This window comes from Lucilia sericata, unplaced genomic scaffold, assembly GCF_015586225.1.
Source record: "Lucilia sericata isolate MDLA Ls3-8-SP2 unplaced genomic scaffold, ASM1558622v1 Contig000301F_arrow, whole genome shotgun sequence".
Taxonomy (NCBI): Eukaryota; Metazoa; Arthropoda; class Insecta; order Diptera; family Calliphoridae; genus Lucilia; species Lucilia sericata.
In genome coordinates, this window is record NW_023994326.1 from 126342 (window position 1) to 153712 (window position 27371).

The following is a 27371-nucleotide window of genomic DNA, read 5'->3' on the forward strand; positions in this document are numbered from 1 at the left end:
TGAGAATCCATTAGGAGTTTCATTGTCTCCTCCATATCCTCAAGCCTCCTGCCCGTGTCATCGATCATAGATTCCGGTTGGACATGAGTTTTGGATAGGAATTTTTTTATCTTCGATACGTCATTTACGCTATCTACCTGTTCACAGAAAAGTTTCCAGGAGTCTCGTTTGGCTTTTCGAACGATTTTCTTATATTCACCAAGTTTAATACGATACTCATCCCAGTATACTGCGGTCTTTTTACGCCGTGCCCGGTTAAATAGTTTGCGAAGAGTCTTCCCAAGGTTCCGGATCTCCCCAGTTACCCAGGGTTTTTCCTGGGCAGATCTCCGCTCTCGCAGAGGGCAGCTGTCCTCGAACGATTCAACCAGGGCACTTGTGAACGTTTCCACTTTGGCATCTATATCCTCTTTATTTCGACATTGAAAAGTGTCCTGACCTAAACGGTTCTTTAGTAAGGTCCCGAACATTGTCCAATTAGTTTTAGACTTATTCCGAAACTTTATCGGCTTTGGTGGTGGCCTTAGTATTTTGAATCTTATGTACCGATGATCAGAAAAGGAGTGCTCGTCCGAAACTCTCCAATCCTGAATTTCGTTTATAAGCTCTTCTGAACATATAGTTATATCTAATACTTCTTCTCTGATTCTATTGACGAAGGTAGCTTTATTACCTAAGTTCAATGTTATCAAGTCTTTAGTATTAAAGAAATCCATGAGGGCTTGTCCCCTGCGATTGGTGTTTGTACTACCCCAAGCTACATGATGCGAGTTGGCATCACAACCTATTACAATTTTCTTATTTTTCCTTTGTGCCTCTTCAACCAGTTTCATCAGATCCGACGTTGGTGGTAGTGTCGGAGAATCGAAAGGCAGGTAAATAGATGCAAGGAATATGTTGCCACGACCTTGCTTCAGCACCGTTGCATCCGATGTTGATAATCCTGTTGAGAGGAGAAAACATAAGTTCTTGTGACATAAGATACATGTTCTCGGGCGAGATCCTGTATCAGCGTAGAAAAGTTGGAAATTTACGTGATTTAATCCAGAAACCTTGTTGCGAATCGTCCAAGGTTCCTGGATTAAAGCTATATGTATTTTACCTGTGTTGATTTTAGCCATCAGAGCGTTGGTAGCTGTCTCGCTCCGATGGAGGTTTATTTGGATAACCTCAATCATGGTCATCCATTAAACTGTCTTCCAGCGAGTTGGTGGTCACCTCCTCGCTCTTTGGATTTGACTCCTCCGGATAGCCTGAAGTGGCTATTAATGTGAGTACTGTTGATGGCACTGCGGTGTCCTTATCAGGCATAGGAATAGCAATATTTTTAATAGACACATTCCCAATTCTGGAGAGCATTGCTGTTCTGTCTTCTGGCGGGTGAGTGATTTCCTCCTCGCTTTTAGGATTTGACTCCTCAACGTTGCTAGTACTTGCTAATGATGCTTTGGGTACTGTCTTAGGTGTTTTAGTGTCCTTGTCGGGGCCGGTTTTGACAGCCCTTTCAATCGGCGCCTTCCCAATTTTGGAAAGGGCAACTACACTTTCTTCTGGCGAGTTAATGGTAAATTCCTCGATTTTAGGATTTGACTCCTCAACGTTATCAGTAGTGGATACTGATGCTGTGGTCTTAGGTTTTTTAGTGTCCTTTTCGAGGCTTGTTGTAGCAGCCCTTCCAATCGGCACCTTCCCAATTTTGAATATGACAGATTTAGAGGCGAAGTAAGCCCTACCTTTATTCTTGGCAAGACTAGCCATGGATTTCTGATCGATACCTATTACAAATAAAGTTCCCTCATGTTCTTCTTTCCTGTAAAAGACATCCCATTTTTCCACGGCCAGCTCAGCATTTTGACCTCCAAGAATTTCCAGTATACGTTCATTAGCCAGTTTACTGCCCCATCCTTTTATGTAGACAGTGGACTTTAGGAGCACCGGAAGCTCGCTCTTCTTTGCCAGTCCCAGCCTAGCGCCGTCCCAGGGAGGAGGGATACTTTCCACCAAGTTCTTTAGGGTGCTAACACATTGGTGAGATGCCAACCTCATCAACATCACGCCCATGCTGAACTCGCAGCTCTCGCTCTCTATTGGTTGTATGCCCTTTGAAGCGATTGCATGGTCCACTATCTTATTGTTGACCAGGTCTTCTATTTTACTCTGTTGGTCTATTGGAATTTTGCCTGTCGGATTACCGGCATCGTAAACTGCATAGCAGAGATCGTCCCGGTGCCTACTTCTGGCAACTTTGGCGTAAGATGGCGGCTCTTTTCCTTTTCCTCCATCTAGCTTCTCCTTCCTCGTTTTTCGGGGCTTCTTTTTAGATTCCCTTACCTTCGAGGTTGATTTCGCCGACGTGTTCGTCTTCGGAATATCTGGCTTGGCGTTGTCACCCCTACTCGCAGGATTCTCACTTGAGATTCCTTTGAGTGAAGTATGGCTTGGCTTCGACTGTGTATTAGAAGACGGGGAGCTCTTTTTCTTCTTAGGTTTATTGTCAGTTGTCAACTCCTCGGGAGACCTGATCCTTTTTGCCTCAGATCTTGTGAGAGAGTCCGATTTTTCCTTTGGAGTGTCGTGGGATTGACTAACTATGATTTCCTGAAGCATCTTTTTCAACTTCCTCCTCTGTGCTCCAGAAAGTCTTTTCTTAGTAATAGGTAGTTTAGCTATGCTATCACTCACCTCTTTCACCATTTGCTCTACTTCATCCTTTTTGGGATTTGCTATAATGGTATTATTTTTATTATCATCTGAGGATTCAGAGTCGGAACCCTCACCTATATTTAAAGGCTGAGGTAGCTTAGAGCTCTCTCCGAGTACATCCTTCTCTTTCACCCCTATATTTTTGCCAGCGGCATGCTGTACACTTGACGCATTGTCCGCCACGGAGGCCAAGGTACCCACCTCCGTAGTAGTATTCTGCTCACGATTGCAGGATGACGACGACACGTGACTCGCGAGTAGATCAACACTTGCCGCCGGTACTGGGTTATTTAGGCCCTGCACCGTAACTTTTATCTTTTTATTTTTATTTTCCATATTTGTTTTTTTTTTTTTTTTTCCAGTTTTTTGGTCCGCGGGGAATATAATATTCCCAGGTGGTGGACAATCTGCCCTCCCTCAGCTTAAGTGAAATTAAAGCTGGGAGAGGACAGATGGTCCATCACCACCCCCTATCCGCCACCCGGGGACGCGCTCGGTAGGAAAAATCTGGAAAACTCCCCCGAGAGAAACAGTCTTACAATCAGTTATAAATTTAAATTTAAAATAAATTTAAAAAAAAATGCAAAGATTTCTCAAAATCTCTTTAAAAAGTAGACATATCTAGCAAATTTCTAAAAGGTCAACTGAATAATGAAATCTTGTATTGTAATTTACTGAACAGTTGAGTTTTAGGACATTTTTCTAAAAAGTCAACTGAACAGTGAAATATTTCACAAAATCTTGCAATTTACTGAGCAGTCTAGAAAGTCAACCAAGTAGTGAAATATTCCACAAAATCTTGCAATTTACTGAACAGTCTAGAAACAGTCTTACAATTTAACAATAAATTCAAAGATTTCACAAAATCTCTATAAAAAGTAGAAATATCTTGCAAATTTTTAAAAATTCTTCTAAGTTGTCAACAATTTTTCTACAATGTCAACCAAATGGTGAAATATTTCACAAAATCTTCTGAAGTCAACTAAATAGAGACTTATTTCACAAAATCTTACAATTTACTGAACAGTCAGTTACAAATTTAAAAAAAATGCAAGGATTTCTCTATAAAAATCTCTATAAAAAGTGGAAATATATTACAAATTTATAAAAAGTCAACTGCATAGTGAAATATTTCACAAAATCTTTTAATTTGTCAACGATTTTTTCTACAAAGTCAACCAAATAGTGAAATATTTCATAAAATCTTGCAATTTACTGAACAGTCTAGAAACAGTCTTACATTCAGTTACAAATTTAAAAAAATGTAAATATTTCTCAAAATCACTATAAAAACTACAAATATATTACAAATTAATAAATAGTCAACAGAATAGTCATATTTTTCACAAAAGTAGAAATATCTTGAAAATTTGTAAAAAAAAATTAAATGTTTCAAAGATTTTTTCTAGAAAGTCAACCAAATAGTGAAATAGTCAACAAATTGCGACATATTTCAAAAAATTCTTGAAATTAGTGAGCAGTTGATTTTAAGAACATTCTTCAATTTTTAACGTTTTTTTCTAGTAAGTTAACCAAATAGTGAACAATTTCACAAAATCTTGCAATTTACTGAACAGTCTAGAAACAGTTTACAAATCTAAAAAAAAAAAATGCAACGAATTTTCAAAATCTCTATAAAAAGTCAACTGAATAGTCATATATTTCACAAAAGTAGAAATGTCTTGAAAATGTCTAAAAAGTCAACTGAGTAATGAAATCTTGTAATTAACTGAACAGTTGAGCTTTAGGACATTTTTGTATAAAGTCAACTGCATAGAGAAAATCTTCTAATTTTGTCCAAGTTTTTCTCGAAAGTCAACCAAATAGTGATAGATTTCACAAAGTCTCTATAAAATGTAGAAATATCTAGCAAATTTCTAAAAGTCAACTGAATAGTGAAATATTTCACAAAATCTTGCAATTTACTGAACAGTCTAGAAACAGACTTACAATCAGTTACCAATTTAACATAAAATTCAAAGATTTCACAAAAAGTAGAAATATTTAGCAAATTTCGAAAAGTCGACTGAATAGTGAAATATTTCACAAAAGTAGAAATATTTTGCAAATTTCAAAAAAGTCAACGAATTGCGACATATTTCAAAAAATCTTGAAATTACTGAACAGTCTAGAAGCTTTCTAAAAATCAGTTACAAATTAAAAAAAAAAAATGCAACGAATTCTCAAAATCTCTATAAAAAGTCAACTGAATAGTCATATATTTCACAAAAGCAGAGATATCTTGAACATTTCTAAAAAGTCAACTGAATAATGAATTCTTGTAATTTACTGAACAGTTGAATTTTAGGACATTTTTCTAAAAAGTCAAATGAATAGTGAAATATTTCACAATATCTTCTAATTTTGTCCAAGTTTTTCTAGAAAGTCAAACAAATAGTGATAGATTTCACAAAATCTCTATAAAAAGTAGAAATATCTAGCAAATTTTTAAAAGTCGACTGAATAGTGAAATATTTCAAAAAAATAAATATATTTTGCAAATTTCTAAAAATTTAGCGAATTGCGACATATTTCAAAAAATCTTGAAATTACTGAGCAGTTGATTTTAAAAACATTTTTCAATTTTCAGCGATTTTTTTCTAGAAGGTTAAACAAATAGTGAAATATTTCACAAAATCTTGCAATTTACTGAACAGTCTAGAAACAGTCTTACAATCAGTTACCAATTTAACATAAAATTCAAAGATTTCTCAAAATCTCTATAAAAAGTAGAAATATCTTGCAAATTTATAAAAAGGCAACTGACTAGTCATATATTTCACAAAAGTGGAAATATCTTGAAAATTTCTAAAAAGTCAACTGAATAATGAAATCTTGTAATTTACTAAACAGTTGAGTTTTAGGACATTTTTCTAAAAAGTCAAATGAATAGTGAAAATCTTCTAATCTTTGTAGAAAAAATAGTTGACAAATTTGAAGCTTTTGTGAAATATAGTGCCTTTTTATAAATTTGCAAGATATTTCTACTTTTTATAGAGATTTTGAGAAATCTTTGCATTTTTTTAAATTTGTAACAGAATGTAATTTCGTGAAATATTTCACCATTTGGTTGACCTTGTAGAAAAATCGTTGACAAATTAGAAGACTTTTTATAAATTTGCAAGATATTTCTACTTTCTATAGAGATTTTGTGAAATCTTTGAATTTTATGTTAAATTGGTAACTGATTGTAAGACTGTTTCTAGACTGTTTAGTAGATTGCAAGATTTTGTGAAATATTTCAATATTTGTTTGACTTTCTACAAAAAATCGCTGAAAATTGAAAAATGTTCCTAAAGTCAACTGCTCAGTAATTTCAAGATTTTTTGAAATATGTCGCAATTCGTTAAATTTTTAGAAATTTGCAAAATATTTCTACTTTTGTGAAATATTTCACTATTCAGTCGACTTTTAGAAATTTGCTAGATATTTCTACTTTTTATAGAGATTTTGTGAAATCTATCACAATTTGTTTGACTTTCTAGAAAAACTTGGACAAAAGTAGAAGATATTGTGAAATATTTCACTATTCAGTTGACTTTTTAGAAAAATGTGCTCAAATTCAACTGTTTAGTAAATTACAAGAATTCATTATTCAGTTGACTTTTTAGAAATTTTCAAAATATTTATACTTTTGTGAAATATATGACTATTCAGTTGATTTTTTACCAATTTGCAAGATATTTTTACTTTTTGACTTCAGTAAATTGCAAGATTTTATGAAATATTTCACTATTTGGTTGACTTTGTAGAAAAAATCGTTGACAAATTGTAAGATTTTGTGAAATATTTCACTATGCAGTTGCCTTTTTTTAAATTTGCAAATATGTGAAATCATTGAATTTTTTGATTGTAAGCCTGCACAGTGGGGCAGAATGGAAATTTTTTGGAAATAAATCTGGCATTTCTAAACGGCTGATCCGATCGGGATAAAATTTGGCGTGAGCGAAGCCAAGGAGTATTCGAGTTTAAGTTTTGAAGATGAACCCTGCAGATGCCCCAGGGACGGCGCTGTGGCGGCTCAAAGTAGGGTACCTACGACATGTAAAATTTTTAAACTCGTGCCATTTTTTTGTTTTTCACCCAAATACAAATATTTTTATATTTTGTGAAAGCGCTCGACGAGATCTTGAAAAAACATGCTTGGACATACTACTTATCTCTTATAATATCCGAGTTATAGGCATTTAAAAATTTAGTGATACAAAATTTACCATACCTTGATCCGCCTTTTTTTGAATACCGGGCGTAATTTTGGACCAAATGGACTCAATTTTTTCTTGTTAGTTAGACAACAAAATTTCCAATAATATACAAAAAATTTCAGATCAATATCGTTTACAGATCCAAAAATATACGTTTTTTAATTTAAAAATTCAAAAAATTTTAGATTTTTGGCGTTTTTTTGCCAAAAATGTGTCTTAACTCTTTTATTAATAAAATAAAATTTTTATTAAGAACATATAACAATTTTATAGTTTTCTAAAAGGTATCTTTACGCAGAACGCTTTGGCGTAAAAAACTTGTCCTATTTTTTGAAAATGTTGCCACTGCGTCCTTCCGAATATGACCTATCTTTTATCAAAACTTCAACTTTGGGCGACATGTTCTAAAATCCCAAAGCTGGGATCAGAAAACTGAAAGCAGTTTTGGAAACCTCAATATGTTTTCTATTTACTCCAAAAGTATTTTCCCAGCCCTGAAAGAAATGTGGACCCTATGGGCAAAAAAGTAAAAAATCCCATTTTTGGGATTTTCATTCCTATTTTTGGGAATTGCGGGATGCCCTTTGACCTTTTCAATTTTTTTTTTGCATATTCTTATTTGAAATGACAAATTTAACAAGCGTTGAAAATTTCATTGAGTTTTGTTCATAAATAAAGATTTTGTCATATATTACATATTTGTTTAATTTCTAAAACTATGATTTATATCAAAATTTTAATAGGATCGCAGATAGCTACAACAATTTAGTCCATATTTATCCCTTAATATCATTTTTTAGTTAGATATGGAAATTCTCGACCCTTTACAAAAAATTTCAAGCCAATATCTCAATTACATTCAAAAATATGTTCATTTAAACCTGTGTCCTTTAATTTCATCTTTTTCATATTTTAGTATTAAGTATGACAGCACATATTTAAATCTTATATTTACCTATTTTCTATTTGTTTGCTTATCCTTATAATTGAAAGGTCCTATTATGCTTGAATTTTCAAAAATTTATAACCATTTTTTACCTAAATTTTTTCGACAGATCATTTCGTTCTGTTTCATTTATGATCATGTAGGTAAAAATATACAGGTAATGATAATTTCGATTCATTCACTAATAAGAAATATCAATGACTGAAGTACAGGTTATAGTAATATAGTCCTAAATGTTAATAGGTAGACAATTCGTAATTTTTTACTTTGGAATAGCTGTATCGGAAATGACAAGAATTGGTATATAAGTAAACTTCTCAGATTTTAAGTACCATATTTAATAAATCTACAATGAAGATTACATTAAAGTATGAAGAGTTGTGTTCCGTTTTATGGAGTATATCTTCAAAAGGGCCAGAAAGAATTGAAGACATTTCAAATTATATAAAAACTACATATAGTAGAAAAGTAGACAAAACAGGCATATCAAAAATTGAAAACTTTTTAAAACTTTTTGATGTAAAAAGTAAGTCTGTGGATGGAAATCAAAAGAAATTTCGATTAAAATTTTGTAGTTGGATGGAAACTACTACGGAAATCTCAACTTACAACACATCAACAGGAGCGCCTTGCAAGTCATACGAAGACTTATGTTCAAGGTAAAAAAAAAGAGGGTCACACAAAAACTTTTTTCAATCTCAAATGAGGAAATTGCTGATACATTTAACGAAATGCTGAAAAAGGAAAACCAACATATGGATGTCGTACATATTGCAACTATTCTTCCTAATGCATCACCAAAACGACTTAAGCGAATTGTGGAAAGTATACCAACTCCAACATCATAATCAAATTTTACTGAAGAGGAAGCAATAGCGCTTATGTTGGAACTGGGTCTCAGTCGAAATAAGTACCAAATATTAAGGAAAGCTCTGCATGAAAAAGGACACAATATATTACCATCATACAAGGCGATCCAGGAAAAAAAAAACAAACTATCCTACTAAATCAACAAAAAATAATGAAGAATTGAAAGAACTGAGAGCTGCGGAAAAAAGCATAATCCAAGAAGAATTTAAAGTTCAGATGGGATTAAACATCGACAAACCACTTTCAAGTTGCGGTAGTACAAATGACGGTAATACGTCGAGAAGGGTTTTTCGTGATTTTGAAATTACTTCAAAAATAACTGGAATCGACAAGGAGTTGCTTCGAAGAGTTAAAACTAAAATTAATGAAAATCGATTTGGGGAATACACATCTGAAATTTCTAAATTACTTGTATCTCTGTATCCATGGAGGGAACTAACACCAACAGTACACAAAGTATTGTGTCATGGTCAAATAATAATTGAATCGAATATTCTTCCACTTGGAGAGTTAACAGAAGAAGCCCAGGAAGCGAGGAATCGAGATTTTAAGCATGTTCAACTATTCAGCTCAAGAAAATGCTCCAGGCAATCACAGAATGAAGATATTTTTAATAGTTTACTTCTATCTTCTGATCCTGTTCTTTCAACTATGCGAAAAAGATGGATTTGTTATGAAACTCTATCATCTCAAAACAAGGAAGATTTAAAGGACTTATATTACCTTCTGGATATGTATACCGATATGACAGATTATTTTATAGAAAATAAGTAGTGTTAGGAATTAACTATATAAGTAGGTTGTAAGAATTAATTGTATTATGTTTAAGATAAACAGTTCAAATAAAAAAAGCTATTATACTAACTGATGATATTGTATTAAATTGTGTTTTATATTTCGGTGGGCGGGAAAGGTAATTTGTGTGGGGTGATTTAGGTGTTGTTGTGCGTGGCTCATAATAAAATTATAATTTTTTTATTTTATATACAATATTATAATAAAATAATTAACTAAATAATTTTTAAAAATTGTCCAAATATTTTATTCAACACCAAATGTATGTTCTGTCATACTTAATACTAAAATATGAAAAAGATGAAATTAAAGGACACAGGTTTAAATGAACATATTTTTGAATGTAATTGAGATATTGGCTTGAAATTTTTTGTAAAGGGTCGAGAATTTCCATATCTAACTAAAAAATGATATTAAGGGATAAATATGGACTAAATTGTTGTAGCTATCTGCGATCCTATTAAAATTTTGATATAAATCATAGTTTTAGAAATTAAACAAATATGTAATATATGACAAAATCTTTATTTATGAACAAAACTCAATGAAATTTTCAACGCTTGTTAAATTTGTCATTTCAAATAAGAAAATGCAAAAAAAAAATTGAAAAGGTCAAAGGGCATCCCGCAATTCCCAAAAATAGGAATGAAAATCCCAAAAATGGGATTTTTTACTTTTTTGCCCATAGGGTCCACATTTCTTTCAGGGCTGGGAAAATACTTTTGGAGTAAATAGAAAACATATTGAGGTTTCCAAAACTGCTTTCAGTTTTCTGATCCCAGCTTTGGGATTTTAGAACATGTCGCCCAAAGTTGAAGTTTTGATAAAAAATAGGTCATATTCGGAAGGACGCAGTGGCAACATTTTCAAAAAATAGGACAAGTTTTTTACGCCAAAGCGTTCTGCGTAAAGATACCTTTTAGAAAACTATAAAATTGTTATATGTTCTTAATAAAAATTTTATTTTATTAATAAAAGAGTTAAGACACATTTTTGGCAAAAAAATGCCAAAAATCTAAAATTTTTTGAATTTTTAAATTAAAAAACGTATATTTTTGGATCTGTAAACAATATTGATCTGAAATTTTTTGTATATTATTGGAAATTTTGTTGTCTAACTAACAAGAAAAAATTGAGTCCATTTGGTCTAAAATTACGCCCGGTATTCAAAAAAAGGCGGACCAAGGTATGGTAAATTTTGTATCACTAAATTTTTATATGCCTATAACTCGGATATTATAAGAGATAAGTAGTATGTCCAAGCATGTTTTTTCAAGATCTCGTCGAGCGCTTTCAAATATATAAAAATCTTTGTATTTGGGTGAAAAACAAAAAAATGGCACGAGTTTAAAAATTTTACATGTCGTAGGTACCCTACTTTGAGCCGCCACAGCGCCGTCCCTGGAGCATCTGCAGGGTTCATCTTCAAAACTTAAACTCGAATACTCCTTGGCTACGCTCACACCAAATTTTATCCCGATCGGATCAGCCGTTTAGAAATGCCAGATTTATTTCCAAAAAATTTCCATTCTGCCCCACTGTGGCCTGTTTCTAGAAAATCAACTGTTCATTATATTGCAAGATTTTGTGACATATTTCACTATTTGGTTGACTTTATAGAAAAAATCGTTGACAAAATTAGAAAAATGTTATAAAAATCAACAGCTCAGTAAATTTCAAGATTTTTTGAAATATGTCACAATTCGTTGACTTTTTAGAAATTTGCAAAATATTTCTACTTTTGTGAAATATTTCACTATTCAGTCGACTTTTAGAAATTTGCTAGATATTTCTACTTTTTATAGAGATATTGTGAAATCTATCACTATTTGTTTGATTTTATAGAATAACTTGGACAAAATTTTAAGATTTTTACTATTCAGTTGACTTCTTAGAAAAATGTCCTAAAACTCAACTGTTCAGTAAATTACAATATTTCATTATTCAGTTGACTTTTTAGACATTTTCAATATATTTTTACTTTTGTGAAATATATGACTATTCAGTTGACTTTTTACAAATTTGGAAGATATTTCTACTTTTTATTGAGATTTTGTGAAATCTTTGAATTTTATGTTAAACTAGCTTTACCCTGTGTGCTTTGCTACCCTAAAAGCAGTATAAATAAAAAACCCAATTAACGATTTTGAAGATTCAAACTGCAATAGTTCTCTAGATTTACAATATGTTACATATTAGAGATGCCAAGCAATTACTGAAAGTTCGCCAATTTGTATCTATCTATGAAAAATTTGAATAATATAATAGCTTCCAAGATATAAGAAGCCCCCAATTGAAAGCTCGCCCGTTATTCTCTAAATGTTCACATGAATGTCAGAGTTTTTTATGTAAAATTTTAAGATTCTAGCTCTAGTAGTTTCCAGATATACAATTATTCTATTTCATTCATATGGGGGCTTCAAGCTCCTCAGATGAAAGTCCGATCTTTTTCCTCCAAAATATTCAGATGATTGTTGAAGTAATTTCTGCAAAACTTGAAGAATCTAGTTCTATTAGTTTCCCAGATAAACGAAATTTTATATTTAAGTCACATGGGAGTTGTCAAGTTCCCTATTGAAAGTCCGCCCGTTATACTCTAATTGTTCAGATGAATGTCAAAGTTTTTCAAGTAAAATTTGAAGATTCTATCTCTAATAGTTTCTCAGATATACGATTTCTTCTAATTAATTCATATGGGGGCTCCACGCCCCCCATATGAAAGTCCGCTCGTTTTCCCCCAAAATGTTCAGTTGAATATTAAAGTAATTTATGCAAAATTTGAAGAATCTAGTTCTATTAGTTTCCCAGATAAATGAATTTTTGTATTTAATTAATATGGGAAGTGCCAAGTCCCCCATTTAAAGTCCGCCAATTATTCCCTAAATGTTCACATTAATGTCAAAGTACTTCATGTAATATTTAAAGATTCTACATCTAATAGTTTCTCAGATATACGAATTTTTCTATTTAATTCATATGAGGGCTCCAAGCCCACCCAGATGGAAGTCCGATCTTTTTCATCCAAAATGTTCAGACGAATATTTAAGTTCTTAGTGCAAAAGTTGAAGAATTTAGTTCTATTAGTTTCCCAGATGAACGAATTTTTGCATTTAATTAATATGGGAGGTGCCGCTCCCCTCATGGGTAGTCCGCCAATTTATTTCCCAAAATGTTAACATGGATGTTAAAGTTATTTGTGCAAAATTTTAAGATTCTAACTGTAATTGTTTCTAAGATAAACGAATTTTTGTTTTTAATTTATATGGGAGGTGCCACGCCCCCTAATGCTAGTCCGCCTACTTTTTGTCATAAATAATCATATTGACACTAAAGCAGCTCCGACAAAATTTGAGAACTCTAACTGTTATATTATCTCAAATATACGGATTTAATATTTTCTAATATGGGCGTGGCACCTCGCCCACTTGAAATTTCAAAATAAAAAGTAACCTATTACCTATTCCAGACATACAGGAATACGCTGTGAAAATTTCAAGAAAATCAGTTTATCCGTTTAAACTGATTAAATAAAAAACCCACTTAACGATTTTGAAAATTCTAACTATAATAGTTTTCCAGATTAACAATATGTTACATATGAGAGATGCCAAGCAAATTATTGCAAGTTCGCCAATTTCTATCTATCTATGAAAAATTTGTATTTAATTCATATATGTGGTGCCAAGCTCCCCATTGAAAGTCCGCCCGTTATTATCTAAATGTTCACATGAATGTCAAAGTTCTTCATGTAAAATTTCATTATTCCGTTAATTTCATTATTCAGTTAACTTTTTATAAATGTTCAAGATATCTCTACTTTTGTGAAATATATGACTAGTTGACTTTTTAGAAATTTGCAAGATATTTCTACTTTTTGACTTCAGTAAATTGCAATATTTTATGAAATATTTTATTATTTGGCTGACTTTGTAGAAAAAATCGTTGACAAATTAGAAGATTTTGTGAAATATTTCACTATTTGTGAAATTTTGTGAAATATTTCACCTTTTTACAAATTTGCAAGATACTTTTATAGAGATTTTGAAAAATATTTGCATTTTGTTAAATTTGTAACTTATTGTAACTGTTTCTAGACTGTTCGTTGACTTTTTTGAAATTTACAAAATATTTCTACTTTTGTGAAAAATTTCACTATTCCGTCGACTTTTAGAAATTTGCTGGATATTTCTACTTTTTATAGAGATTTTCACCAAATAGTGTGAAATCTCTCACTATTTGGTTAACTTTCTTGAAAAACTTTGACAAAATTAGAAGATTTTCACTATTCAGTTGACTTTTTAGAAAAATGTCCTAAAACTCAACTGTTCAGTAAATTACAAAATTCCATTACTCAGTTGACGTTTTAGACATTTTCAAGATATTTCTACTTTTGTGAAATATATGACTATTCAGTTGACTTTTTACAAATTTTCAAGATATTTCTACTTTTTATAGAGATTTTGTGAAATCTTTGCATTTTTTTTAAATTTGTAACTATTGTAAGACGTTCTAGACTGTTCATTAAATTGAAAGATTTTGTGAAATATTTCACTATTTGGGTGAGTTTATAAAAGAAATGAAATAAGTTGACTTCAGTAAATTGCAAGACTTTATATTTTGTGAAATCTATCACTATTTGGTTGACTTTCTAGAAAAACTTGGACAAAATTAGAAGATTTTGTGAAATATTTCACTATTCAGTTGACTTTTTAGAACTGTTCAGTAAATTACAAGATTTCATTATTCAGTTGACTTTATCGATATTTTCAAGATATTTCTACTTTTGTGAAATATATGACTATTCAGTTGACTTTTTAGAAATTTGCAAGATATTTCTACTTTCTATAGAGATTTTGAGAAATCTTTACATTTTTTTAATTTCTAACCGATTGTAAGACTGTTTCTAGACTGTTCCATAAATTGCAAGATTTTGTGAAATATTTCACTATTTGGGTGACTTTATAAAAGAAATTACTTATAAAAGAAATTCTATATATTATATAGAAGATTTTGTGAAATATTTCACTATGCATTTGAGTTTTTATAAATTTGCAATATATTCTGCTTTTTATAGAGATTTTGTGAAATCTTTGAATTTTATGTTAAATTTGTAACTGATTATAAGACTGTTTCTAGAAAATCAACTGCTCAGTAAATTGCCAAATTTTGTGAAATATCTCACTATCTGGTTGACTTTCTAGAAAAAATCTTTGACAAACATAACACAGTGGGGCAGAATCGAAATTTTTTGGAAATAAATCTGGCATTTCTAAACGGCTGATCCGATCGGTATAAAATTTGGTGTGAGCGTAGCCAAGGAGTATTCAAGTTTAAGTTTTGAAGATGCCCCAGGGACGGCGCTGTGGCGGCTCAAAGTAGGGTACCTACGACATGTAAAATTTTAAACTCGTGCCATTTTTTTGTTTTTCATCCAAATACAAAGATTTTTATATTTTTATATATGGACATACTACGTTTGGTCAATTATGGACCGATCCTCGTCAAATCTTCTATAACGATTTTAGTTTAGGCTAGTAATGAGCGTTAAAGCCATTTTCCGAAGGGAACCGTTTATGGGGGTAGGATAAATTATGGACCGATCGTTATAAAATTTTACAAAGCGATTTAGGTTCCTATAGAATAAGTTTATGTCAAATTTCATCGCTATAGATGCTTCTTTTAGACAATTATGAACCTTAAAGCCATTTTCTGAAGGGGACCTTATATGGGGGGTCAATTATGGACCGATCCTTATAAAATTTTACAATGATATTAAAGTTTCTATAAAATATGTTCGTGTCGAATTTCTATAGATGCTTATTTTAGACCATTCTGAGCGTCAAAGTATTTTTCTGAAGGGGACCTTATATGGGGAGTAGGGTCAATTATGAACCGATACTTATAAAATTTTACAAAGCGATTTAGGTTCCTATAACATATGTTCGTCTCGAATTTCATCGCTATAGATGCTTCTTTTGGACAGTTATGAGCGTTAAAGTCATTTTCTGAAGGGGACCTTATATGGGGGGAAGGGTCAATTATGGACCGATCCTTATAAAATTTTACAATGATATAAAGGTTCCTAAAAAATATGTTTATGTCGAATTTCATGGCTATAGATGCTTTTTTAGTCATTTATGAGCGTTAATGTAATTTTCTGAGCGGGACCTTATATGGGGGATAGGGTCAATTATGAACCGATTCTTATAAAATTTTACAATGATATTAAGGTTCCAAAAAAATATGTTTAAGTCGAATTTCATCGCTATAGCTGCTTTTTTTAGTCAGTTATGAGCGTTAATGTCGTTTTCTGAGGGGGGACCTTATATGGGGGATAGGGTCAATTATGGACCGATCCTTATAAAATTTTACAATACAAAAGTTCCTAAAAAATATGTTTATGTCGAATTTCATTGCTATAGCTGCTTTTTTTAGTCAGTTATGAGCGTTAATGTCATTTTCTGAGGGGGACCTTATATGGGGGATAGGGTCAATTATGGACTGATCCTTATAAAATTTTACAATGATACTAAGATTCCTAAAAAATATGTTTATGTTGAATTTCATCGCTATAGCTGCTTCTTTTAGTCAGTTATGAACGTTAATGGGAGAATCCATATCAAAACGGACAGAAAATATCAATTTTCGGATTTACCATTTCCGATTTTAATGAAATTTCGCACACATATTATGGTTTGAAAGTGTTCCTCAAATCCATGACTTTTTGATCGAAATCTCATTCCAGTCCAAAAATATCGCGCTTTGAAAATTTAAAAATATGTTAAAATTGTATATAAAAGTATATATACAATAATACACATAATTACTCATAACTTTGAAACTTCTTAAAATACAGAATAATTTTTGATTTCATTTTAAAGCCAAAGATATTCGCTTGTATTTATAAAAAAATCTTATTTTTCTTTTAATGCACTCAATAGTTAAGGCACACTTTAGCCTTAAAAACCATTAATAAAATTGTGATATTCATAAACAAATAATAAACGTATATTAACTATTGTGCTGATTTATGTTTAAGTTGGCAGCACTGTACAATATGGCTGTCATTTTATGTGTTAGTGCTGCGTACAATTAGGATAAAATATTCGTTGATTCGGTTTTCTTAATTTCATATTTTTGTTTATAATAGATTTTTGACAATAAAAACAAACTTTTTAAGAAAAATAAATATATATATGGCTTTAATAAATGTCTATTTAGTTCAGATGTATAAATATAAGATATAATTTCTAATTATTATTAAAAGTATCCGAATAACGGATATTTTGAGACAAAATATACATCACTATGACACATTTTCTTATTTTTACTTATTTTCCTTGCAATTTTTGATAAATTTTTGCAAATATTGATAAATTTCTTTGATATTTGACTAATTTTAATGCCGGCGAATATATTTTGCATTAGTATAACACTAATCAATATAATTTACATGGTTAATTACTTTATGGCATTATATTTAACCAACAAACTTTGAAAAAGCCAAATCAAATGATTTTGTCCATCATTTGGTTGGCAGACGGGCACTTCCAAATTGCCTAAAAATAGTGCTGGACAATTGGAATATTGTCAAATATTCATGCATTAATCCAATAATGCCTAGATTTGAGTTTTTTCCTCAAAATGTAATCGTTTAAAAATTTTCTGGGATTTTATTTACAAATTTGTAAAAGTTAAAATTAGAATTTTTAGATTTTATTTTAAAAGAAACCATAATTAGTTTTCGCAATCAACCTAAAATTACCGGAAAAATCTTTATCTGAGAAAAATATTGTTAAAAATCAACCTATTGTTGGCTTAAAGAAGGGTCGAGCCTACAATAAAATTCTTCTAATTGTCAACGGTTTATTGAAGGTGTTTTAAGCTATTTCACGTTTATAAATACGATTTTCCTGAATTTTGCCTAAAATTGTTTAATAAACCTAAAATAAGTTTTTATAAATACAGCCGATTGTCTTTAATATCGCGTAAATAAAATATTTTACTTCCAAAAGGTTAAAGGTCAAATTTCAAAGTGTAAAATTCAATGTAAAAATATATCAGTCAGCCCCGTGTTAAAAATTAAAAAAGAACATGGTAGAATGACACTTGAACTCTCCTCTATATCCTACCAAAAACAAATCGATGGAAACTCGTTTAGTTTAGAAGTTATTAACCAAAACATAATATAAATCAAGTTTTTTAAACTAAATTTTTATACAAAATAACATAAGAAATATATGTTTATAAGTTTATATTAAAACTCAAGCAACTAAAAATGTAAGTGTGTGGTCTAAAGCGATAACTTTTAGACCGCTGTTGGTATTTAAATGAAATGTCAATTTAAATATGTATAAGGTGGGATATATACATACTATTAACAGTGAATTCTTCAAATGTAAAAATTGTTAAATGTTATACAGAACTATATCCACTGCTTGCAGTGTTTATATACTTCCTTTTGTTATTGAAATAAAAAATATATCTAAGGTTGTTTTATTAAAGATAAATTTTCTCAATGGAAAAAGCTACATCATCTGAGAAAATTTTAACCTTTATTTTATTAGTATCTATTGGTATAAAACAATGGTATTTTTGAGTGCATGGGATAGTCCTTAATCCAAAAAACCGATTTTTTAGAAAATCTCCTTCTTCTTTATAATCAACTTCAGTAAGGTAGATAAAATTAAATTTTTTTTTTGGTTTTTTTTGACACCAGTCAAATAAAAATAATGGTGTTGTTATTTGGTCAAATAAAAATAATGGTGTTGTTATTTGGTTTTCAAGGCTTGAAATTCAAGCGGTCGTTGTAGGCTTGCTCTACGAGACTCTCTTTTCGCAGTGCCTCCAAGTCCATCACTAGGACTTTTACCATGACTGGTTGTGAAAAAATGCCACTCAGCTTCACATCCAAAATCCTTATTGTGATAGCATATGTAACGTCATTGCCTTACGTTCTTTGGGTTCTGATCAATGAGTTACTATTGTCTGAAAAACCTGAATATCTGATTGGGTTTTGATGTTAACACCCATATTAATTGCCCTCCCTTTTGGTAAATATACCACCATGATCATATTTTAATTGTCTAAAATACAATCCCTAATTAATAAACTTACTTTGCTGCAATTCTAATCCATCTATCCTACTTCATCTCCACAACTCAAATAAAAAGATTTAATGCACCATATTTTCTTTTAAATATTCAAAATTAACAGACAATTCATTTATTTAATTTAAATAAAAATAACTAAAAATTAATATACAAAACTTATTAAAGATCAAAGTTGTTTCCATATTTATCTTATAACAACTAAGAAATTCAAAAAGTTATTTACCAAAAAAAATTAAGAGAAAATTAAAAATTTACAAAGAAAAACTTACATACATTGACTGCAACGACGACATGTACATATCCGCATCACAAAGACAATGGCTTATAGAACAATAAATATTTTTTTCTTTACATTAATTAATAAGTTAAACAAAATAAAAACATTTTCAAATTAAGAAAATCAATTCAATTAGAATTTTTAAATTTAAAAACAAAATAATTAAATATGAATTATTCAAATTTATAACAAAACAAAATTTAACAAAAAAAAAAAAAAAACTTTTAGATATCAACATTTAAAATATGATTAATTATTATTTTAACAGCATTTAAATATACACGTTCATTCAATCTTCACAAGTTAGTCACAGGTTAGCTTTACATTTGATCCAAAATTCTCAGAAATAAGGCACACCTCTTGGTTTACTCTTTTATTTGTTGGTTTATTTTCCTTCACGTATTTATTTAGCAATATTGATAAATTTTCATTAAATCATGCGATTATACTCAAATTAGTATGTTTAATTACATTGAAATAAATTTTGATTTATATGCACAAAAATAGGAATAATGCATGCAATTTTTATCACTGTTCTTTTGTTTCATTTTAATTAATTCTTAAATTTTGAAGAATTTTAATTTTCAAATAAGTTTTCTTTCCTCTCTGCCATTTTCATTTCCTTCTCAACGTTAGTTTTCATTTGAAAAATTCAAACATTTTATATTCACATTTATCTTGTTAGGTTTTGATAATTAAATTTTCAATTAAATATGTTTTCATTCAAATATATTGACATGTATTTCTTTTCATTACAAAGTTCACTCATATTCCTTTTTTATACCCTCCACCACCATCAGTGGTGATAGAGGGTATATATAACTTTGTCATTCCGTGTGTAACACCAAGAAATATTCATCTGAGACCCAACAAAGTATATATATTCTGGGTCCTTATCAAATTCTGAGTCGATTTAGCTATGTCCGTCTGTCCGTCTGTCCGTCTGTCTATGTAAAACACGCTCACGATAAAACGAAGCAATAGAGTTTAACCAAATTCACCCAAAATGTTCTTCATTTTCCTAAGTTGTTTGGTATTGCAAATGGGCAAAATCGGTTCACACCGGGAAAAGTTATGAATCAAAATTTAAAACAACCTCGGAAAAAAATAAGCATTTTTTACACATTATGATATAATTTTCTCGAAAACTATGCAAGATAATTTCATGGAAATCACCATATATTCGTTTCTGCACAAGATCTTGATCCCTGCTGAAAATTGCCAGAATCGGTCCACAATTTCATATACCTCCCATACAAAAGTACAAATTCCCGGAAAATGGGTTTTTTGTTAATAACTTCCGCCACAATGTCGATATCTTCACAAAATTTCACAAATTAAAATCTTATGTCAATAGAATTCTTCCAGAGGAAAAATTTTATGGATCGGTCCATAATTGGACATAGCTCCCATACAAGGTCCCCTCCCGAAAATCACTTAAACGCGCATAACTCATTACTAAATTAAGATATCTATATAAAATTTGGTACAAGTATTGCCCACATGCATAGAAATATTACCGTGAAATTTTTTTCCGATCGGTCCATAATTGGTCATAGCTCCCATACAAGGTCCCCTCCCGAAAATCACTTAAACGCGCATAACTCATAACTAAATTAAGATATCCATATAAAATTTGGTACAAGTATTGCTCACATGCATAGAAATATTACCGTGAAATTTTTTTCCGATCGGTCCATAATTGGTCATAGCTCCCATACAAGGTCCCCTCCCGAAAATCACTTAAACGCGCATAACTCATAACTAAATTAAGATATCCATATAAAATTTGGTACAAGTATTGCTCACATGCATAGAAATATTACCGTGAAATTTTTTTCCGATCGGTCCATAATTGGTCATAGCTCCCATACAAGGTCCCCTCCCGAAAATCACTTAAACGCGCATAACTCATAACTAAATTAAGATATCCATATAAAATTTGGTGTAAGTATTGCCCACATGCATAGAAATATTACCGTGAAATTTTTTTCCGATCGGTCCATAATTGGTCATAGCTCCCATACAAGGTCCCCTCCCGAAAATCACTTAAACGCGCATAACTCATAACTTAATTAAGATATCCATATAAAATTTGGTGTAAGTATTGCCCACATGCATAGAAATATTGCTGTGAAATTTTTTTCCGATCGGTCCATAATTGGTCATAGCTCCCATACAAGGTCCCCTCCCGAAACTCACTTAAACGCACATAACTCATTACAAAATAAAGATATCCATATAAAATTTGGTATAAGTATTGTCCATATGCACAGAAATATTACCGTGAAATTTTTTTCCGATCGGTCCATAATTGGTCATAGCTCCCATACAAGGTCCCCTCCCGAAAATCACTTAAACGCGCATAACTCATAACTAAATTAAGATATCCATATAAAATTTGGTGTAAGTATTGCCCACATGCATAGAAATATTACCGTGAAATTTTTTTCCGATCGGTCCATAATTGGTCATAGCTCCCATACAAGGTCCCCTCCCGAAAATCACTTAAACGCGCATAACTCATAACTAAATTAAGATATCCATATAAAATTTGGTGTAAGTATTGCCCACATGCATAGAAATATTACCGTGAAATTTTTTTCCGATCGGTCCATAATTGGTCATAGCTCCCATACAAGGTCCCCTCCCGAAAATCACTTAAACGCGCATAACTCATTACTAAATTAAGATATCCATATAAAGTTTGGCAGAAATATTGCTCATATACAGAGAAATATTACTGTGAAATTGTTTTCCTATCGATCCATAATTGATCATAGCTCCCATACAAGGTCCCTTTCAGAAAAACACTTAAAGGCACATAACTCATTACCAAATAATGATATAAAAAAATACTATTTTTGTTCATAAATACTATTTTGTAATGCAAAAAGCACTTAATGTTATTTCAAAAATTTTTCACGATCGGTCTATATTTGGTCATATTTCTCATACTAGGTCCTGCCCCTAAAAGCGATTTAACCGTATTTAACTATTTGCATTATAAATTTGTGTAGAACAAAATTATATATATGTATGTATTTTGAAAATCCTTAAATCTTTCACACACATGCAAATACTAGATATCGCTAAAGCATATCTTAGGGCGCTATAAAAATTTAAAAGGAAGTGGCGTTTCTAATGTTCAATAAATCTTGGAATTGTAGTAGATTTAAGATGTTTAAATCTTGGGTTTTTTCTATTTATGACATGAGAAAACTTATTTCTACAAATATTTTATTAATTAGAAATGTATTAATACAAAAGTTGCTGGTGGAGGGTATTTAAGATTCGGCTCAGCCGAATATAGCACTCTAACTTGTTTTTGTTTTTTTTTTCCTCCACTAATTATCCACATGTCTATTAAAATAATCCTTATCCGTTTATTAAAATATCCGTTTAACTTCACTGGCTGAACATGTCCTGCCAAAATATTCCTTTCATAGTGTCTATTTTAATTATCCTTTCAAATTCGTCCATTTTTCACTTTTAATTTACTAAGAATATCCTTTTACTCTATTTTCAAGGCACAATATTTTTACACTCCACACTATTATTTTTAGACTTTTCAACCGAACAATTTAACAATCAAAACTATAATGAATAATTTCCTACAAACCTAAAACTATCTAACAATCAAAATTTCCAAAACCATAGCCTACGTGATGAAAAAATAATTTCCTAAACTACAATCACATATAATTTTCAAATTTCAAATTTCAAAAATAACAATTTACCTACATACAATTTTTCTACATTATTTTCAACAAAAAAACCAAAAAGCTAACTAGATTAAAATTTTCAAATATTAAAACATTTCAAATTTCATTTTCAAATTTCAAAACAGTATACCAAAGCATTTTATGAATTCCCAAAAATCAAAGGTAATTTGATTGAAATAAAAATAAACATATTTGAATTGCAATTTAAATTTGAAGCAAAGTCAATGCTAACTTAATCAAAAATATTCGAATTATAATTTGAATTTGGGTAAAAAGCAAGGCACACTTAATTAAAAATAGAAATATTATTCAAATTGAAATTTAAAATTTAAATAGGAAAAAATCTAAGCCAACTCAGTTGATTCTACCTTTTCCAAATTTGAATTCAAATTCAAATTTTAAAATAAAAACATAAATCAAAGCTAACATGATTAAAAATAAAGAAAAATATTCAAACTAAAATTTAAATTTCAAAATAACAAAGTCAAAGCCAACTGAGTGAAAAACCTTAAAAATATTTAAACTAAAATTTGAAAATAAAAAAAAATCAAAGACTACTTAGTTGAAAATTTTCAAATGTTCAAAATTGTAAGAAGACAAAAAAAATAAAAGGTTACTCAATTGGAAAATCTAAAAATATTTGAATTTAAATTTAAAATTGAAAAAGTAACGAATATTTATGAACAAGTTAAAAATTAGACCCCAACAAACCAAAACATTTTCAAAAATTCCATGTAAAGGGAAATGTTTTGGGACTCTGTGCCATTAAAATACATGTTCCTACGTGTGGCACGACCCACGATAATAGCCGGGCGAAATTATATCCTTATTGTTTAAGATCCTTTCCATGAAATACACCTATAAATTTACCATTCAAATCAGTCAATCTGTATAAGCAGTTTCCTAACGTTGATTCTATTCGGGCCTTAACGTACTTTGGGGCCAATTTAGCATTAAATTGTCTAGAAAAATCACTCTGTTGGAAATTCTTTCTGTAAACTTCCTGACCAGGCTCATACCTTACATTTCGACAACCTCTTAAGTTGTATGTACGTTCGGTCTTTTTATAGGTCTTTTCCAAGTTTTTCAGTATCGAGTCATTAATAAGTTTCATCTGATCTGGTTGGCCAATAATCTCAATCTCCCCGTCATTGACATTCTCCAAATTCCTAAGGATGTTGTATGCAGAACCATGTAAAATCATATTTCTACCAAATAAAGCAAAATATGGAGATATTCCTATTGAAGAATGTACCGAGCTTCGAAGGGATTGATTAATCTGACAAATGTTCTCATCCCATACCGTTTGATTTTCACAAACATATGATCGAATTGCAGCCAATATCGACCTATTTACCCTTTCAGAGGCATTACTCTGAGGTGCATAGGATCCACTAAATGTTTGACGAATACCATAAATCCTACACATTTCAGCGAAGTCCTTAGATGTAAATTGACTCCCATTGTCACTATGTATGGTCTCAGGAACACCAAACATACTGAATACATTAGACTGTAAAAATTGTATAATACTATTCGAATCTGCCTTTCGTAATGGGTGAATAAAACAAAACTTACTAAAATGATCCAAAATAACGAGCATGTATGTGTTTCCGGCTTTTGAACGAGGATACGGTCCTAACAAATCAATAAAAATCTTCTGAAATGGTACTTCGGTGATGGTCTGTTTTCCCATCGGTGGCCTTGTCACATAGTTTGGTGCTTTGGTAGATTTACATATTTCACAACTACCTATGAAATTCCTGACTTGAATTGCCATGTTAGGCCAATAATACTTTTCATGTAGTCTAAAGAGAGTCTTAGAAATCCCACCATGGGATGCTTGAGGAGGAGTATGTGCAAACTTAATCAGATCCTCAGTGAGAGAATTTGGAACCCAAAACTTCCATACCAAGGTATCAGAAATCGAATTTCCTTCCGAAAATCCCACTCTTTTATATACATATTTTCCAGAAACTTTAATGTCCGGTAACGATTCCCTATTGTCCTCACAATTTTGTCTTAAAGATTTATAGTCCTCACTTTCAAACTCATTACTATCCAAATCAATATCCAGAACACATTCAGAAAGTTCAGCAATTTCGTTCTCAACAAATGAGCGAGACAATGCGTCAGGTATAATATTCTCTGAACCTTTCCTGTGTTCAATCTCAAAGTCATATCCTTGTAAGGCAAGACTCCAACGAGCCAGTCTACCAGACAAGTCCTTTTGGCTCATCAACCATTTTAAGCTGGAATGGTCGGTTATTATTTTGAAAGGTTGCATTTCCAAATAAGGACGAAACTTTTTTACAGCTGACACCGCTGCCAAACATTCAAGTTCCGTAACGGAGTAATTCTTTTGAGATTTATTTAACTTCTTCGAATAAAAGTAAATAGGCCTCTCAAAACCGTTTTCATCAATCTGACAAAGGACTGCACCAATTCCCGAATTGGAAGCATCACACTGAACCATAAAAGGTTTGGAATAATCCGGATGAACTAGAACCGGAGCAGTTCTAAAGCTTCCTCGGTCATTTCAAATTTCTTTCCCTTCTTTATTAAATCAGAAATGGGAGAGGTCATAGTAGAAAAGTTAGGAACAAACTTACGATAATAATTGGCTACACCAAGAAACTGTCGTACTTCACGAACTGTGCGGGGGATTTTGAAATTCCTAATAGCTTCTACTTTCTCATCTGATGTCCTAATAACCCCACCACCAACTATAAAACCTAAATAGTTAACCTCTTTCATACAGAATTTAGATTTAGTCACATTTATTGTCAAACCACTTTTGCGCAAACATTCAGCAACCTTTTTCAATAACAAGAGGTGATCATCAAAATCCTTTGAAAAAATAAGGAGATCGTCCAAATAAACAAATACCCTTTCCCTCAGCTCTGACGGAATAACCTTATCCATTAGCCTCATCATTGTCTGCGGCGCATTGCAGAGACCGAATGGCATGACTTTAAAGTGATAGAGAGGTCTACCGGCGACTGTAAAAGCTGTTTTCTCCTGACTAGATTCCTCCAACGGAATTTGCCAGAATGCGTCCTTAAGATCTATTGCACTTATGAAAATTGTATCCTCCAGTCTCATCAATAGACCCTCAATATTCGGAATGGGATACGCATCTTTGACCGTAACTTTATTAAGTTCACGACTATCCAGGCAAATTCTCGTCTTATTTGGCTTAATGACTGCAGTCACGGGCGATGACCAAGAACTACTACTTTCCTCAATGACACCTAAACTTATCATACGATCAAGTTCCTCATAAACCACCTTCTGCTTGGCTGGTGAAATAGGGTAATGTCTACGCTTGACTGGTTTAGCATTGTCAGTATCAATCACATGTTCCAAAATCGTCGTTTTTCCTAGACCTAGGATTTCCGACGAAGGAAACAATTTTATCACTCTTTCGAGTTCATTATCCTGCAAATCTGTCAATTTATGTCTATTGCTGTCAATTTTGTTCTCAATTTCATTTACTTCCAAATTTAGTGATGAATCCAAGCCAAAAATTTTCCAAAAATTAAATCCTAAGTAAAGTTTTTGTGAAAGTCCGGGACAAATATAAAAAGTTATAGGTTCACAACGGTTATTAAATGTCACATCTGTAATAATTTTCCCTACAATAGGCATTGTGGAACCACTAGCAGTTTTAACTTCAGAACGAAAATCACTAATTTGAACATTGTGATCCTTTAAGAATTCAATTGAATCACAACCTAAAACAGAAATAGTAGCACCACTGTCTAATAAGCCTTTCAGTTTGTCACCAAAAATCTCAACCTCTGCAAAAGGTCTAATGTCACCATTTTCACCACTAATTATAGCACTTTCTACTAATTTATGTTCACTTCTAAGCTGTTTATGTCGCTGTCTGGTTTTTAAGATTTTGCCTGATATTTGTCCAAAATCTTCATCGTCAACTTCCTTAAAAATTTTGGTCCTAACCTTTAAATAATCTGCCCACCTGTTATGGAAATTATCCTGAACGTCCTGTGAAAATTTCGATAACTCTGATTCCGGGGTATGATTTACTGAACAGAATCCCCGGATTTCCTGTTCTTCTTGAAGTTTCCCTCAGCACAAAAAGGACAGTTGGAAAACACATAGTTATCCCTACCACACCGATAACAAAATACTCTTCCAGATTTTTTCGTACAGTCAAAAGCAAAATGTCCCTTTTCCCTGCAATCAAAACAAGTAATGTCAGAAACATCCTTGTTTGATTTTCCTCGACTTAATGCTTCGATAAACTCATCTTTATCAGAAACTTCAGAAGAAACTTCTTCTACCAAATCAACCTCGTTAACTTTCGGCTTAAAAATTGTCCTATTAAAACCGACCTCAATTTTTGAAACATGGCGTTCTGCACGTCGACATTCTACAAGGAACTCAGGTAAAGTCTGTGATGTGGAATTATGAATAAAAATGAGCATTTTACTCGAGATGTTACGCTTCATAATTTCCATTAAATCTCTATCCGATCTTGGACAACTCATTCTCGAATTCAAATCTAACATAATATTGTAGAATTGGTCAAATGTTTCATTAGATTTCTGCAACCTATTCATCATCTTATGTTCCAAGTCGTAATCGCTTTCGCAGGATCTAAATTGCACTCCTAAAGCTGATTTCAATGAATTCCAAGTAATATTATTATTACGCTGAACCCATTGAAAATACCAATTAGCAGCTTGACCTTTCAATAACAAATATAAA

At 31.5% G+C, this 27371-nt stretch overlaps 1 protein-coding gene across 1 annotated transcript in view; it reads left to right on the forward strand.

Moving 5' to 3' along the window:
- The window catches only part of LOC119603400, a 66507-nt gene extending 43988 nt beyond the window's left edge, over positions 1-22519 (forward strand). The window contains exon 3 of the mRNA XM_037955418.1: positions 22476-22519. Coding sequence (XP_037811346.1) covers positions 22476-22519 — 44 coding nt within the window. The remainder of the gene's footprint in view (positions 1-22475) is intronic.
- Positions 22520-27371: the final 4852 nt, after the last annotated feature.